The sequence below is a fragment of the Haliotis asinina genome, chromosome 14 (assembly GCF_037392515.1).
Source record: "Haliotis asinina isolate JCU_RB_2024 chromosome 14, JCU_Hal_asi_v2, whole genome shotgun sequence".
NCBI classification, from domain to species: Eukaryota; Metazoa; Mollusca; class Gastropoda; order Lepetellida; family Haliotidae; genus Haliotis; species Haliotis asinina.
Window position 1 is genome coordinate 10066354 of NC_090293.1, and position 17152 is coordinate 10083505.

Sequence of the window (17152 nt, forward strand, 5' to 3'; positions counted from 1 at the left end):
TCACCATGCCTGTGGCTTTGATCCCGAGGTCCATCCATGGTACGACCCTGAACATGTCCAGGGCGTCCTGGAAAATGGTGCTTTTAAACTTCTCTGGAATAGGCCCATAATCATGAATTACATGTCAATTTGATCATCGAAGACAAAGATTGGCTTTCAAAATAAAATGATCTAGGCCATCATATCACTTGAAGTAGATAAAACAGGATTCTTTCACTCATAACCAGAAAATACCACCTTCTGCCTTTGAGAGATCCACAAGGTACTTTATCCTTTTTTTAAATATCTTGGTATGAATCTCACACAATCCTGCATCATCCTCGACCATGAAAAATTGTCGACGAGGGTGGGATTCGAACCCACTCGGGGAGACCTCAATGGATTTTAAGTCCATCGCCTTAACCATTCGGCCGCCTCGCCCGTTCAACGTTAACGAGCAATTCTAGCTATTTATGACAATGAAAAATCGACCAGTTGCTTTTGCACAATGCCCAGGAGGGCAGTTCCACATTTCCACCTTAGCAGGTCTGAAAGTCTGTAGTCATATAAAATGTTATCCAGGGTATCAAATTATTCCCAAATAATGCCAGTATTCGTTACAGTTACACCAGTACCTCTTACTGTTACACGAGTACATGACTGGAATACTTAGCTGGGTGTTGTTTGAGCCATGTCACTGTGATCCTGTCTATTTATAACTCGGTGGGTTTTCCCAAGGTTATTTGCAGCTGTAACATCTACCGCTCTGTAAATTGGCCATGTGACTCTTTGCTGTACAATGACATGACCACCGGTATCATTTGTTTGAAGTCGACTTATAGCGACACATGTATGCAAACATATGCAACTTGTTGCCATTAACTTCACATAAATACAAACATTTTGTTGATGGCGAGCTGCTTGATAGTGCACATTGTTTGTGAAAAACTGCCTCATAACAACATGTAGAGAAGTAAGTAAGGATCTTATAGTTTGTCATGGAGTGGAGGTATTCCTTGTTATACGAAATTAGTGGGATTACAAACTGAAAGGTATGTATGTTACAGTCACTGATTACAGTCAGCCAGTTTCAGATAATTTACAAATTGTAAATTGAAATTGTCTAATAAAATAGACAATTTATTTGACAAATTGGCTGAAAGTGAGTTTCAGTGATTTCAAGGAGTATAAAGTGAAACACGAATCATGTTTATCATCCTCATATATTCTGAAGTCAGATGATTGTTATAGCTCTCAAGACGATTGTTATAGCTCCCCTCTGAAGAAAAGCAGGTAAGATCAGCAATATCAGCATAATCAATCAATATTTAGATAACAAACGACAATTCCTAAGGTTGTGTGATTGGCAACAACTGCTTTAATCTCTTGATCTTTCTTAATCATAGTTGTGAGGTTACTGAGCTCCAATCTAAAACACTTTAAGAAGACGTCTCAGTTTACAGACCTGACTTGTCTCAGGTTCGAGATGGCAGATACAATGGAAGAAACGTTTTTAGGCACAGGGTTATCGAAAAGAAGAAATACTGATGCCAGGTGGCATCTGATGAAGAAAGATGAAGACGTTCAACTCCTCGATGACTTAGGACTGCTGCTCCTTCTGAAAAGAAGTCTAATCGACAGTACCATGCTCTTGGACGATATCAAATCCTTCAATATGTCGACTTTGAGAAACTGAAACCAAAACGCAATGACGGTTTGTTTTCAAGAAACCGTTTACTTCACACACATATATGATATGACATCATTAAACGAACACACATTTCAAATGGACATGGTGGGTTTGACAGGATGATCAAAGCATTAGTTAAGCATGCAAGCATCACCCACACGTAAAGGCATGCTTGTTGCATGGATGGGGGACAATGACTTGGCCGATAGAACTGATGATTGTCCACTTTCAGACTTGTGACTAAATATGTCCTGCAAGCTGTCTATCAGTCTTGTCCAGTTTTACACCCAGCCCCAGTCCCGGCAGACACCAGCGAGCATCCTCCTTCCCAATGTTAAATTAGGACTATATATATATATATACACACACACACCCCTCTCCCGATGGCAGGAATGCAAAACATTTTAGCATAAGTGGCTGATCTTTAAACCATTATGAATTACATGTCAATTTGATCATCGAAGACAAATATTGGCTTTCAAATTAAATGATCTAGGCCATCATGTCACTGCTGGTGCACATACTCAAATCAAGATTTAAGATGATTCTGTTCTGTGAGACCGTGTTTTCGTGTTATGTACTGTCTGAAGTATACCATATACCACCTTATGTCTCATTGTTGTGAATAGAGGTGTGTGAATGTGTATGAGACAAAATGAGTGAGTATGGTTTTACGCCGTCGTTAGCCATATTCCAACAATATCACGAAGGGATACACCAGAAATGAGCTTCACACATTGTATGCATGTCGGGAATCGAACCCACGTCTTCCCAGTTCATGTATGTGGTGATGGTAAGAGAAAGGGTTTTCCCTCTTCAGTATAGTTTTCGTGAAATATATAACTACTGCCCCTCTCTCTCGCTCAGGGCAACAACAACAGAGAAAAAGTATTATTTAAAATGCCTTACTGTGTTATAAACTTTCCTAATTGGTGAGTGTTGTGGCACCGGCTCTAATGAGCAAAACACCCTCTATATCCCTATGTCGAATTGGGTAAGTGGGCCCTGATGTGATGGATGCTTAGGGATTGTCATCATTTATAACATGTGTTTCGTCTTTGCGTACCGCACCACCCGTCTACTTCCTGAAGTAGATAAAACAGGGCCCATTAACTTCATCTTAGATCTTCACCGGATGAATGGGAATAGACGGTCCTGCTGTACACTTTAACTTTACGTTCACACTAACACGATGGTAGGATTCATTTATGGTTTTCGTTAGTAATTATAATATAGACTAGTATCGTATTGCAAATTGGATGGAAGGTGTGGTGTAGCCCTATTAATTATGCCATTGTATCTATGACTGCGTGATAAGAACAGGAGCGGTCTTGTGGTACCAGGACTCAAGGTAGTTGAGATGTATTAAAACTATGACTTCCGAGTACAGTGTTGGTATAATGATGCCTAAATACCATAACTTGTCCCTGGTGTAAACTATATCATGCTATGAAAGTCAAGACGTCTCCCATTACTGACGTCTGTACTGTATGTGATTTTTTTCAAAACCAAATATTTTCCATTTAACCAAACAAAATATCTTTCTTACATAGATAAACTATTTTCCTCGTACTTAAAATTATAATAAAGAAGCTATAAACTGAGCAGGCATCGCCATGTTAACTTTACTGATCCTGTTGTGATTGCTATCATTAGGATCGAAATCCACGAGGCATTGGCAGTGCCCTCTCTCCTTTCTCTCTCTATGTCTCTCTCACACAAATGCTCTAACAGCACACACTATCTCTTCCTCATTACACGCACACACACGCACATAAGCACGTGCTGCTCTGTCTTTCGTTAACATCAACGCTTATTGAGAAAACGTGCTACGTCATCGTCATATGAATATTAATTGCATAACGAACCGTGTGCTCTGCGTATGAACACTCATGTTCCATCTTTATCTCCAGATTCCTCTGTGTTCCAATAGTTTGGAACTGATGGCGTTTTACGTCGCCTGTGTGTCATCATTTCTTCTACAACGTGACAACGCCTGTCCAGCACCTTACCCATGTTTGTGTCGAGGTGTTAGTCCTGGATACAATAAATCTATTGATGCTGATAACACTTTCCTGGGGTAAGTAGTAACCTTGAATAAACTCAGTATGGTCATCTGTCGGTTGACCTCTCTTCCTCAGTCTGTCTTTCAGACAGCTGTATGCCCTCAAAGACCTGGCTCTAAATGGTAATGTCATTTCTCAGTGGGACAACAACACTATGCGAACTCTCGGGAGAGGCCTGATCAGATTCAGTGCCAGGTCCTTCTCAGGAACCCCGTGCTCGTCGTCAGTTTGCCTACATAAGACAACTTGAATTCCTGCATCTCACTGACACTCACTTGTAGTTCTCAAACTACACTCTCACAAAATTTATTATGTCCAGAATGGAAACTCAGGTACCCGACGTTTGAAAGCATTTTCCCAAACTGGCGGAGCTAGACATGGGCTACAATAAACTAACGGAAAATAGTGTTAAGGGGGATTTATTCGCATCTCAAACTAAACTTTAGTTCCTTACAATCTCCTACAATCAACTCAACACGACCCCCGATGTTCTTTCAAATCTGAAGAAAGTCACTTAACCGGAACCCAATGACGACGAAGGACATATTTTTCAAAGCTGCCTCCCATTATCGTGCGATTTGATTGCAAATCATGGTGGCCTGAAATTAATTCCTGCTAATCTTCAACAACGAAGTTAGACGAGATCAACATGTACACCTATCACATAACAGCTAAACCTTAGAAGGACCTCGGCCATTTGCCCAATCTTAAGACAATTTTCTTGGGAAGACATTATTTGATTGCCAGTCAATGCTTTGATTGGAGGCACAAATCTGGAACAGCTCTCTTTAGAAAAAATGTCATGTTCTCCTTTTCTATTATTCGCTATTTGCCAAAGTTGTTGTACCTGACAGTGCAGAATCCAGTATGCACCTGTTCAAGTGACGTTCCACAGTCGTGGAGCGGAGTCACATAGAAGCCAGAAGGTCACCAACTCAACACGTCTAAGAGAACGTCACAACCTGTCAACCTTACGATTGATAACCAGAGCGTTTCAACCGGTTCTAGGGTCACCATGTCTAAGATGGATCTGTCATGTCTACATTTGTCCTTCTTTTAATTCTTGTGCACAAAATACATATTCCTGTTTTACACAAATTGTGCTAAAGGGAGAGAGAGAGAAAAAAACGCACAGAGAGAGACACAAACCCACACAGAGAGAGGGAGAGGGAGTTAGAGAGATGGGAGAATTTTCAAATGTGATGTAAAATATGTGTCTTCTTGCCTTCCGCACCTGCACTTTTGCAGATACACTCTACAGTCTCTCCCTACATATTGAGATGAAAATCCAGTACACGTGAAATTATTACTTTGTGAATAAAATATGTTTGGGTAGCACGTCATTGCTCATATCATCTTTGACGTGCGCCTTCATTCCCGGACAGTGAGTTTGGAATGATAATTAAATGCTGACACGTGTACCTCTTCGGGTTTACAGTTCCAGCAAAAACATTGGAAAAGTGTTCCACCCTAAGCAGGTTTCACCAATACCACACACACAGACACAGACACAGACACTGCCACACACACAGACACACACACATACACACAGACGCATTTCTTCACTACAACTCGGTAATACCCATGCTCTAAATAGACTTTGTCCTGGCGTTGTCACGTGATCGTGAAAGTAATGTGTATCAACGCAGCAACGCCAGTCTTAAAAACAAACATTCATTCATTTCATATGAGATCGATGAAAGAAAGATCTCGTTTCTACAAATGTCGTGTAACAAACCAATCAATCATATGCGATGTTATGAGGGCTGCGTGTTGACAAAGTAGTTTTGACAAAGTAATGCTGTGGATGGCTGTCTTCTTTGACCTCAAACGGATCCCCGTGAACTGGTGTGGCTGGAAGGAAGATCATTTGGCAGTCAGTCTCATCATCTCATCACCATACTGTTTCAAAAGTAATAGCTCAGTGGCCCATATGTCCTTATACTTGCTTCACTGTGTTTGTACGAACAATTCTCATCATTTCTGTTATAAGGTGTTTAGGGGCTACATTTCTATTTGTTTGTGCATCATTTACTTGTAGTGATATATGTCACATACCATATATGATACTGATCCCCTCAGTTGGTGTCCACGTTCAACTAAATTCCTCATTTAGACGAATGGCTTGTTTCCAGTATGGATGGGACTGGAGTATATATATAATGTGATATATTTAGTTAGGGATGATCATGTTTCTTGTAAATGTTTGTATTTCGATTTGTTTTAAACTGCTTTAGAGATGCCTGTAACACACAGTCTACCGTCGTAATTTATGAAAGGCTCTTTTCAGTTGCGTACAATATATATACAGACACATGTGCTATATCTGCGAAGAAACACCGCTTACTCACTCTATCACCAAAACACACTTCTTCGACTAAAGTTTCCTGTTTTGCTTGGAAGTAAACAATAGACTGGAAGAAGCACATAGCCTTGATACTTTATATAAAGGTGTACATCTGCTAAAACAGACTTGTAGAGGATGCCATCAGAATACATATAGCCAGTTTGAACTTCAATGAACACAGATGTTCACCAATCTAGATAAATTTGAAATGACGCTCTCCCTGTCAGACAAATTTTAAAAACACTCTAGCGAAAACCACCACCAACAACAACCAAAAATTTACATGCGCCAAGCAAACACACTAACAAACACATTATTGAAGAATGAGCACCCGCCTTTAATGTGAAAACTTAGATACCACATTTTCCACACAGTTATCTTGTTTGTACCTTATTTTTACTGAAGTTTATCATACAAATGCCACCACGTCATTTCTCACCTGAACACACTTTCACTATGCCGTATCCCAAGGCATCCATATTGTATATTATTGTTTCAAAACAAGAAGCTGTAGTTTGAAAAACGGAAGAACACGTTTTGTTTAAGTAACTATACGGTAATCAGTTTTATAGGAGTAACTGTACAATCAGTTCATTTAAGTAACTGAACAATCAGCTTTGTGTAAGCAATCAATTTTGTTTGAGCAATTTACAGATAAATATCCATTATTGACATCAACAAATCCCCTTGATATAACATATGAAAAATTCAGTTTTACGCCAGTCCAACATAGTTTCTGGAATCCACTTCTGTAGGTAGTTGCTCTTGTGCAAGGTCCATTTCTTGTGAAACGCCATGCGAGACGTGTAGTTTACCAATAACTGACCACTTGACCACGTCTCCCTCAACATAGACGCAGTTAGGGATACATGTTTCAGGTTGCACTATTGCGTCTCCGATGATGGTTGCACACCACGTGTAGCTGGTAGTCGTTGTAGTCGTGTTGTCCTTTCGTTTTAGCAAATGTCGCCCACGCCCACTTTTTTATTGACGTCATCCAGGTCCGTCAGTTTGCTCGGCATGTTGATATCTAGGGCAAAGCATAGCTGACTGATTGATAAATGTACTCAAATTCTAAACACAGAGTGGGTGCGTGGGTGAGTTTAGTCTTGCGCCGCTTATATCAATATTCCAGCAATATCAGGGCGGGGAACACTAGATATGGGCTTGAGGCCTATTAGTATGTGTTTCTGCTCTTGATGGTCGCAGTGGCAACAATAAAATGAGTGAGTGAGTTTAGTTTTACGCCGCACTCTACCATATTCCAGTCATATAGCGACGGTTTGTAAATAATCGAGTCTGGACCAGACAATCCAGTGGTCAACAACATCAGCATCGATGTGCACAATTGTCAGCGAACCTGACCACCCGATCCCGTTAGTCACCTCTTACGACAAGCATAGTCGCCGTTCACGGCAAGCATGAGTTGCTGGCAACAATAAATATTATCAACTAATATTTGTGTGCCTGTGTTACACAAAGTCCATAACATTTTAACCTTGGTACGTATTTTCTTTCGTTTCTGTCGGTGCTTGCCCCTCATTCATATATATTGTAATGTCTAATCATAGTTGTCACATCATTATTGCTGTCACACTTTTAACACATGGCAAGTCTTTGGATATCATTAATGTATTTTCTAGTCACGATATGCTTGAAAGTATGTCGACGTGACGTGAAATATTAATTTATTCACTCACACACTGATTCGATGGTGTTGTAACCCGTTACTGTTCATATCAGAAATTACAGGTGTCTGACCAAAACTCAAGAACAGGATACGGCGTTAAATAGCAACAAGTCTCAATATGAAATCTGGATGACATTTAGAGTATTATACATAGCAAAACGTGTTCAACATAACAGAATGGCACCAGTACCGAGTAATTCCTGAACACGATTTGAGCTAGGTTATGGGACGTGCCTCATAAGTCAGAACACATGAAATACATGTATCTGTTTCTATATGTGACTGGTCGTTATCCATTAAAGCGAAAATTGGGACAAACCTATCAGGTGATATCTGACACGACAGCTCTATATTAGGAACGTCAACGTCTTTCTGCCACGTGGACGGCGACAAAGACCAGTGTTCAACAAAGTCGTCAGACATATTTGTGTACAACCTATCTGGCATTACCATTCCCGAGGGGAATCGCCGAAATATTAATAACTGTGTTAGCGGCACACAAAGCTTTCACATTGTAACCAATAGATACGACACTGCACGCGCTGAGCAACTTAGATATCGATTATACATTCAACTTGTAAGTGAACGGTTGTTAGAACGCTCGTCAATGTACTGCATGTAATATTGATATATAAGCCCTGTTAATAATAATAAATTCGCACACATTTTCTGTACGTTTGCAAGTATGAGTGAGTTAGTTTTACGTCGCACTCAGCAATATTCAAGCTATATGGCGACGGTCTGTAAATAATCGAGTCTGGACCAGACAATCCAGTGATCAAGGGCATGAGCATCGATCTGCACAATTGGGAACTGATGACATGAGTCAACCAAGTCAGCGAGTCTGGCCATCCGTTAGTCGCCTCTTACGACAAGCATAGCCCCCTTTTATGGCAGCATGGGTTGCTGAAGGTCTGTTCTACCCCGGGACCTTCACGGGTGTTTACAAGTATGAAAAAAATGTCCGATTATGCAGTTTAACATACACATCTATATTTGATCCCGGTTAGAATTGATCTTCAGCAACTCACGCTGGTCGTGAACAGGATCGTGTGGTCAGACTCACTCACCATAGGAAACCATGCTCATGACGTTGACCATTGAGTTATCTGATCAATGTTCTTGCAGACCGCCGCCATATAACTGAAATTATTCTGTGTGCGACTTAAAGCAAAAAAAACATCAAAAAAAACACTAACCAGCTAACCATTTGTGTATGCAATGCGTGAATGTGCGTGTGTGCATACATGATAATCTACCCGTGCTGATAGATCCTGAAAATATGCAAAAATGCTAGGATCCCATATTTCATTCAGTTATAGAAAGAGAAATAATGGTTAATGAGAAATAATAATTCATGACTCGGGAAATATTTACTTACATATATTTTGAAATACATACACTATTGACGAAGCAGATCAGGGGGTCATTTACGATTTTTAATTAGAATTCGATTCACTAAAAGACTTAACACATTCCACGTGACATTCATTTGATATCACTACATTATGTCAATCAACGTCACGAGCCACGGCGTTTTCATAATGCATGGTGTGTCTAAACTGCACAGTAATGTACTCTTCTATTGGTTCAACTGATATACTTGCCATGGGTTGACTGTAATCATTATGCACTGTCTCCATGAATTAGACGAAATGCAGTGTCTTCACTTGTAGATACCCTTTCCATAGGGTTAACCGCTGTAACTGAAACTAATATCGCCCTTATCTTCTCGGAAATACCCTCAGTTGCACACGTTAGAAGTACAGTTCGTGGACACCAGATATAGGTACACGCTACACGGTGATATACTTGTCTGACACGTGATGCAGCTGGGCTATATAATGAATGGTCTAGCTCACCCCCTCAGTATTTAATGGTTGATGTTACACCTGGACGGTAGTGGCATAATGCAACACAATATGGCTTATCTTCCTGATGCACCCTCAGGTCAGTGCGTGTGCGTGTGCGTGTGCGTGTGCGTGTGCGTGTGCGTGTATTATGCGTATTTATATGTAACGCAATGTAATTTTTTTAACCTCTCAATCCGTGTCAAACTCCCGCGTTGCGTCTCACATCACTTGTGCAAAAGCCAGCAGTAATGCCACCTCTGACGTTGAGGCAGCCCACAGGCAAAAGAATTGATCGAAAACCAATAGCGTGACATCACAGTTGTTATGTAAGACTTCGTTTGTCTTCATTGATGCATGTCTTTGTAGCTTTTCACGACTGACGGAGCACAAACTATCACCAGGGTTACAACTATGGATCGAACATATTTTAGAGAGTGTCGCCTTAAAGCATGAAACTAATAAGGATGTTGAAAATATGTGCTCAGTGTCCACGTATGTTTGTGTTTTACACTGTACACCTGCTCAGCGACAGCGATCTGATTATAATCGAGACTGGACCAAACAATCCAGTGACTGACACCGTGAGCCACCGTGAGCCAATTGAAAGAACTCAATTCTTAATCGTGAATATCTACGCTTTTGACGACAAGGTCTACCGTGCCTTTTATCTAGGCAGTTACCGACATTGTACGTACACATAGACATACGTAAAGATGTACATGTCATCTGTGAAAAGTGGTTGTATCTATGACAATTGTGTGCACCAAACAATTCGTAATAGCGCAGGAAATACGAAAGCTTTTATCTGTTGCATACAGCTTGTTCGGCTTGACCTGAGCTACTCTACCTATATGCATGACCCGGTAGGTCAGTTGGCGCAAACGATAGGTCTATTTACTCTCATTTAAACGGGGACAGAGAATGTCAGTCGGGGATCTTGTCTCGCGGATCGGTTGTTGGGAGATGGTGACAATCAACTGACAAAGGTCAGTTGGCACAAACGTCACGTCGAGTTAACTTCGGTACATGGGGGAGCAAAGAATGTTCTGTGTCGATCCTTTCTCGGCTGTTCGGATATGTTGACAACAAACTGATAAAGATGCACCCCTCACAATAACTGACCCTACCAGTTGTGAGACGGTCAAGCGATGAATTAGTATTCAGTTGGTCGGGTCAATCTGAAACATTTTGAGTATGGAAAATTGAGATATGATACTGTTTACAGTTTCAGGTACGTCCTCCAAAGTTGCAGACATTAGTACGATGTTCAAGGACTGGGTATGGACGACCTACCTCAAGACTCCCAGACAAAGTTTGCTTTCCAGAAAGTTGAAGATTACAGAGGCTGATATCGAGTTGAAGTGGGATAGAGTGAAGATTACGTCATTAACGCCTAAATACACGAAAGTTCAAGTGTCTCCCACCAAAGTACACGTTCTCTATGACTCCAAATACGACAACAGCACCAAGGAAGACCAAGAACAGACATTCCGGGCTGAGAAGGAGACAGTTTCCACAGCAACCACCAAACTAACCAAAGGTTTCTCCAGGGATATAAACGTCGGCATCGAACTTACCCTTCCTCCAGATCTTTACCAACCTTCCAAAGCAGAGGCCAGCTTTGGACATCGGCTGTATGTGGATAACGAGGAGCAGAACACTATTGAAAGTAAGGTCAAGTGGTCAGTGGACACAAAAATCACCTCCAGAAGTAATGTCGTCACTGTAGCTGAACTGACAATAGAGGAGACGAGTTGTCTGTATGAGTTCTCAATGGACGTGAAACTTAAAGGGACGGTCCTTGCAGTCATACGGGACACCCGTGGTGAGAGGAGACACGTGATGACTGTCCAGGGGGACGTGGCTACCGTTTTGAGAGACATTAAAGACAAAAACAGATCTGGAAAACTTTCTAATGTAGGTATCAACAACTCTCGGACCGTTACCTGGCCGGTGTCCGGCATTGTCCACCTTAAATACGGAGTGTCACAGACTGTCAAGATACATGAACAAGAATCTCAGTCCAATAGTGAACAGGATTCTCAGTCCAATAGGCGCTAGAGTTAGAAATTTGGCAGGAACATTTGTTCCAACTGCTGATATTCGGTTTTCAGTGCCCATATAGGAGTTATTCAGGAATCATATTTGTCGTTACTGGAATGAGATGTTATTGGGGTGCTGCCAATGGCAACGCATTCTGTGAACCTATTCAATAAATCCTTGCACCAACGTACATACGTGGTTAGCGTGTCGTGCCTTATTCGAGATAACTCTATGTCGGTCCCACTCATAAGCATGACATCGTCAGTGCTTCTTGGGTTTGTTCATATGTTCCACCATTTCTGTCGGTCTGTGTTCTGTATATTTGTACATATTGTGCTTTCTTATTCACCTTCTTTGGGAGGTAAAATCTGTATGAGCCCAACAATGTTTTGTGATAGATTCCAGTATACCCACCAGTGTTAACAGTGTTCCAGTATACCCACCAGTGTTAACAGTGTTCCAGTATACCCACCAGTGTTAACAATGTTCCAGTATACCCACCAGTGTTAACAGTGTTCCAGTATACCCACCAGTGTTAACTAGTCCATGCATCTTCTTTAACGGGACAGCTTCGCATGTAACACCTCGTGTGTCAAACACTGGGAAACGTTTTGATTATCACAGACTGTGTTTCTGTATAGTGTACGGATTAACACTGATTATCCTAAGGCGATGAATATATATCTGTCACTGTAATGATCAACTTGTATCTATCTCGAACAAATTTTCATTTCATTCAAATCTTAGCAAAAGAAAATAATGTGTAGAAAATGTTAATATTATATTTAAAGCAAAGATTAACTTTCATGTGTGGTTTATTCATATAGTATGACATGTGATGTTATGTTAAGCTTCAGTTGGTGGAATTAATCATGTTGCCTTTCTTGTCGAATAAATCTCCTCATCATCTACATCCTCTTGTGTTGTTTACGATGTCCTCAGGAATTGTATTGGCCTGTGAAAATCTGGGTTAGAATTTATGCTGTACCTGTCGTATGAGGCGAATGACATATGATAAGGTTCACTGACAGGAGTAGTATTCTAATTTCGTACATTGATGCTTGTAACATTAGAAGTATCGGCAGTTAAACAGAGAAATGAGACTTGACAGTTCATGAAAGTAGAAAGAGGCGTTTTAATTACACTAAAGTTTACTCATTGAACTATCAAGAGATCGCTAGCTGTTATTGGTGCGTGCATTCGTCTGAAAACTAAACACGAGGGTGATTACATCCGGAATATACATTCATTAGATACTGATAGCAATAGTTTATGTGTGTGTGTGTGTGCATGCGTGTGCGTGTGTGTGTGTGTGTGTGTGCGTGTGGGGTGGGTGGGTGGTGTGGTGGTGTGTGTGTGTTGTGTGCGTGGTGTGGTGTGGTGTGGTGTGTGTGTGTGTATCTTCTTTAACGGTGATCCAGTGATTAACATCACGAGCATGATACAGCCTGCCCACCCGTTAGTCGAGAACAATTCTAACGCGGACTTCCAATGATAATAACACTAATGAATTCAGGCTACACAGTTCCAGAGGGGAATTTTAACGATCTGAATGAAATCAACCTATTACCGGGATTCACTCATGGTTTCCAAAACATAACAGGCTTGAACGAGTCTGTGGCAGCTCCTACTATAGAGTTGTCGTGTCAGAAAACACATGATAGGTTTATTCCCAGTTTCACTTGAATGCCTAACGCTTTGGTGCTAACACACTCACATATTCAAATGCGTCAATACCCTGGCCCATGTGAGACCTGAATGCCCTGAATATCTTCAAAGGGTATTCAAGAAATACTCGGTGCTGCTGTCCATCGAGTGTCACACAGATTTCAGTGTATTTCTAAGAACCACATTTCCGAATCGACCGTACTTGAATACGCACGGTTCTTTTAATATTTCTGTTTAACATTTTGACATATTTAAAGACCAACATGGCACCGTATGATTTAATATAATGTTGCACGTTTATGTACAAATTAAATTGGCACTGCAGTGGTCCATGCAAAACACATTTCCAAACCAGTCCGTTTTCATGAAACGTCACAGGTAATGAAGTGTGCATTTGTTGATTGACGTTCAGGTATAGGAGTCCTGACAAGATTTGTTTAACAGTAACGTCCAGTGCTTAACATGTTTGCTATTCACGTCTAAGATCATGTTCGAAGCCATTTTCAGGTGTCCCCCAACCCCCAACCCCCAACCCCCAACCCCAACACCCAATTTATGTAGAAAGTAATTGCATGTCATGTACAAAATCAATGATTCCCCCTTTCCATACTTTTAGGCGTAATTGTTAAACATTTTTATGTAAAAAACACCCTCACCCGCGTAAATGTGTACCAAATTGCTGACCACCCCCTACCTCCCCAGAGCAAAATTGGTGACCCCCCTTAAAATGATCATCACCCATCTAGCCATAAATTAACAGCTCACATTGGTTCACTGTTGTGGTAGACTTTACTCAATAACTCACTGAAATGGTGCACTCTCTAGCAACTTAACATAATGCATATCTTCCTGTCTCTCCAAGTGTTTAAATGTGATTTTTGTTAAATTATGTTCAAATTAAGCTGCACAGGAAGTGTAGGGTTGATGTTAGCTTCAGCAGTTGACTCATAAATCCGTTTGGTTTGCTGTTTTACACCGCAATATTCCTCTTATACGACAGCGACAATCCATTGATCAGCAAGTCCGGCCACATGATCCCGTTAGTCGCCTTTTAGGACATGCATGGGTTACTTAAGTTAGTACAAAACAAATGGCAGCAACTCACAATCAGTCAGTTGTTCCTCTCATGAATACTTCGTATAGTCTACCATATACATATGCAAATTTTAAACTTCACAGAAAGACAGACCAATCAGAACTACAAAATGGGGAAATTTATTCAAAAGCATATAATAACATCTAAACATGTCTATAATAAATAGTGCAACACGTAGAGTATTCGAACATCAGAGAGCATTAAAACATCACAGAGTATAGGAACGTTACAGAGCATTAGAATATCATTAAGGTATAACTAGTAGTTGATGGTAAAATATAAACCTGGCTATCTATTGCCAACAACCAAAGGTATATCACATAAGATCTCACATAAATCGTCCTGATGCTAAGAGCAAAGTCCATGTTTGGAAATTGTTAGACAGTATTGTTCTCAATGGACCCATCATCGATTCCATTAACTGTAACAATATTATTTTGCTTCCGAGGCTTCTACACTCTGACAGCATAAACTGACCATAGTAGTCACACTTTCAGCATCAGTTCAGAATTCTTGACTACACTGCCAAAGGAAAGACTTTTGAATAGACGAGATGGATGACTCGAGACTTTCATATACATTAGAGTTACTACATTGTTTCTTTCACCGATTCATAATGATATGTTCTCCTTCATGAGTGCAACATATTTTCCTATTTATTGAGCATCACGAACCTTCTCCCCCAGGTCACTATAAACAGCTATCCTGTACATGAATGCAACCCTCCGGTTCCCCCTACTTGACATATGGCTGCATCATCGTCGTTTCCATAGGAAACCTTCACTCTCTGAGACACCCCGTACCTGAACACGACACTACCGTGTACAGGCAGTTCCACAGAACGGTTGTTGCTGTCAAATATCAAATCATTCATACTGCCACCATTCCTGTTATTAATGTCTTGAAGAACTGTCGCCACATCGTTTTCAACCACCTGCACAACTTTCTCCATGTTTCTCCTGTCCCGAATCACAGCGACCACTCTTCCCTTCAGTTTCGTAGTGGTGGTGAATTCATATGTTGCGCTCGTCTCCTCCACCTCCAACTTGGCTATGGTCTGTTTTTTACTCTTGGAAACGATCGTTGTATCCACAGACCAAGTCTTCTTCTTCCTCACAACACTGTTTTCATCAGTTGCCACGTGAATGCTGTTTCCGAAACTGGCAGTCGCCATTTGCTTCTTCTTCGCATTTGGAGATTGATCGCCAACAGCCATTCGGGACATTTCGTTCGGAAGGTCCATTTCAATGGTAGTATTCGCCTGCTTGCTGTAGTCTTTGGTCAGCGTGACACTAGCGGTAGACTCTGTCTCTTGTTCCGTTTTGAAACTGTGAGTCTGGTCGTTGTCTGTATCATTGTCATACTCCGATTCAATGGCCACTTTTGTTCCTGAGTCCAGTGCCTCTGGCAGCCTGTCATATTTGGTTTCCTGGATAGTAGTCTTTAATTTTTCCCATTTAATCTCAATATCTGCGTGTTTATACCTCAGTTTGGGCTTGAAAATCTTGGCAAAAAAGCTGATACTCGTGTTCTGGTAATGAGTCCAAGCCCATGTTTGAAAAAGCTCCTGCAGATCAATGATTCATTGAAGCATTTTGTTGATGTATAACGCTGCTCTCAGCTAAGAGTGAGGCGTCTTTGTGCCGTCGCCCGTTTATACCATTGCGAAATAAGGGGCGGGACTTCCTTATTCTCCCATTGTGCAAGGAAATTATCTTCAGCTCTCACGTAATTGAAGTCCCTGACACTGAATGGAACGTTGTTCTACGTTATGGATCACAATCAGTTGTTCATGGAACTATGGCGATTTATGCAAATCCAAACTCAATCCCCTCCAACGTCACTGTGGTCACGATTGTTTATAACTCTTTGGGTTTTCCCTTACAGCACTCAAAAATATGAAATATGACGCCTTGCTGGAATTAATTTCATAATTCATATGATGGTAGTGATCACATATGGTTTATAGTGACACACTCGGTAAGATGTGCAGAGTATTGTCATTAACTTTACATAAATACATGTATTTTATTGATAGTGGACCAACTGCACAAAATACAGAATGGTCAGCTTGACCTGTGCTACTTTACATATGCATGACCTAGGAAGTCAGTTGGCACAGTCGAGTGCCATTAAATAGAGGAGCAGAGAATGTTATGCGTCGATCCTGTCTCGGCTGTTCAGATATGTTGACAATAAACTGACTATGGTGCACCCCTTCAGAATAATACACTCAACCAGTTGTGACACGACCATGCAATGCAATCGTATTCACTTGATCAGGTCAAACTGAACAAGGTTTGTACATACGTTTTTAACGTTGTTGGAAAAACGTACAAAAGTGTGTCCCTTGCTGATCAATTACATGACCGTCCGGCATTAGTCATATGTGTTAGTGATCACATAGGGTTGTACATGTAATGACACATCTAATGTCATTAACGTAACATAAATACAAATTTGTTATATTCACAGCGAAATGCCTTACGCTGCACATTATTTGTAGAAAACACATACGGTGCTGGGAAACGTTTCACATTGCCCCATAACGGTGTCTACATAAGTAAGAAAACATGAACTCGAGGTAACCATTGATATACACAGGTTGTGGAATTTCAAACTCAAAGGTAAGTATAGATCTGTCTCAACTCAGTGGGACACATGTCAACGACGAACCCTTGTGAGCATGTATACATATCTGTTATTAGTCATTGGGTCTT

The 17152-nt window shown here is 40.8% G+C and overlaps 1 protein-coding gene, 1 non-coding gene and 1 pseudogene across 2 annotated transcripts; 2 read left to right on the forward strand and 1 right to left on the reverse strand.

The window, feature by feature from the left end:
* Nucleotides 1–338: 338 nt before the first annotated feature.
* Trnal-uaa (transfer RNA leucine (anticodon UAA)) lies at nt 339–420 on the reverse strand. Its single transcript has one exon. It is a non-coding gene; the product is annotated as a tRNA-Leu (tRNA).
* Nucleotides 421–2171: 1751 nt separating this feature from the next.
* Nucleotides 2172–4795, forward strand: LOC137262096 (uncharacterized; annotated as a pseudogene).
* A 4868-nt stretch (nt 4796–9663) lies between these two features.
* LOC137261857 (uncharacterized) lies at nt 9664–11765 on the forward strand. Its single transcript, XM_067799662.1, has 2 exons — nt 9664–9722; nt 10851–11765. Exons 1-2 carry the CDS (start codon nt 9683–9685, stop codon nt 11684–11686), a joined length of 876 nt encoding a protein of 291 aa, XP_067655763.1. The 5' UTR covers nt 9664–9682; the 3' UTR covers nt 11687–11765.
* Nucleotides 11766–17152: the final 5387 nt, after the last annotated feature.

Coding starts and splice junctions, on each gene's coding strand:
- LOC137261857 (XM_067799662.1), top strand. CDS start 9,683: ATGCAACACAATATGGCTTATCTTCCTGATGCACCCTCAG. Junction 9,723..10,850: donor TCTTCCTGATGCACCCTCAG/GTCAGTGCGTGT, acceptor TACTGTTTACAG/TTTCAGGTACGTCCTCCAAA.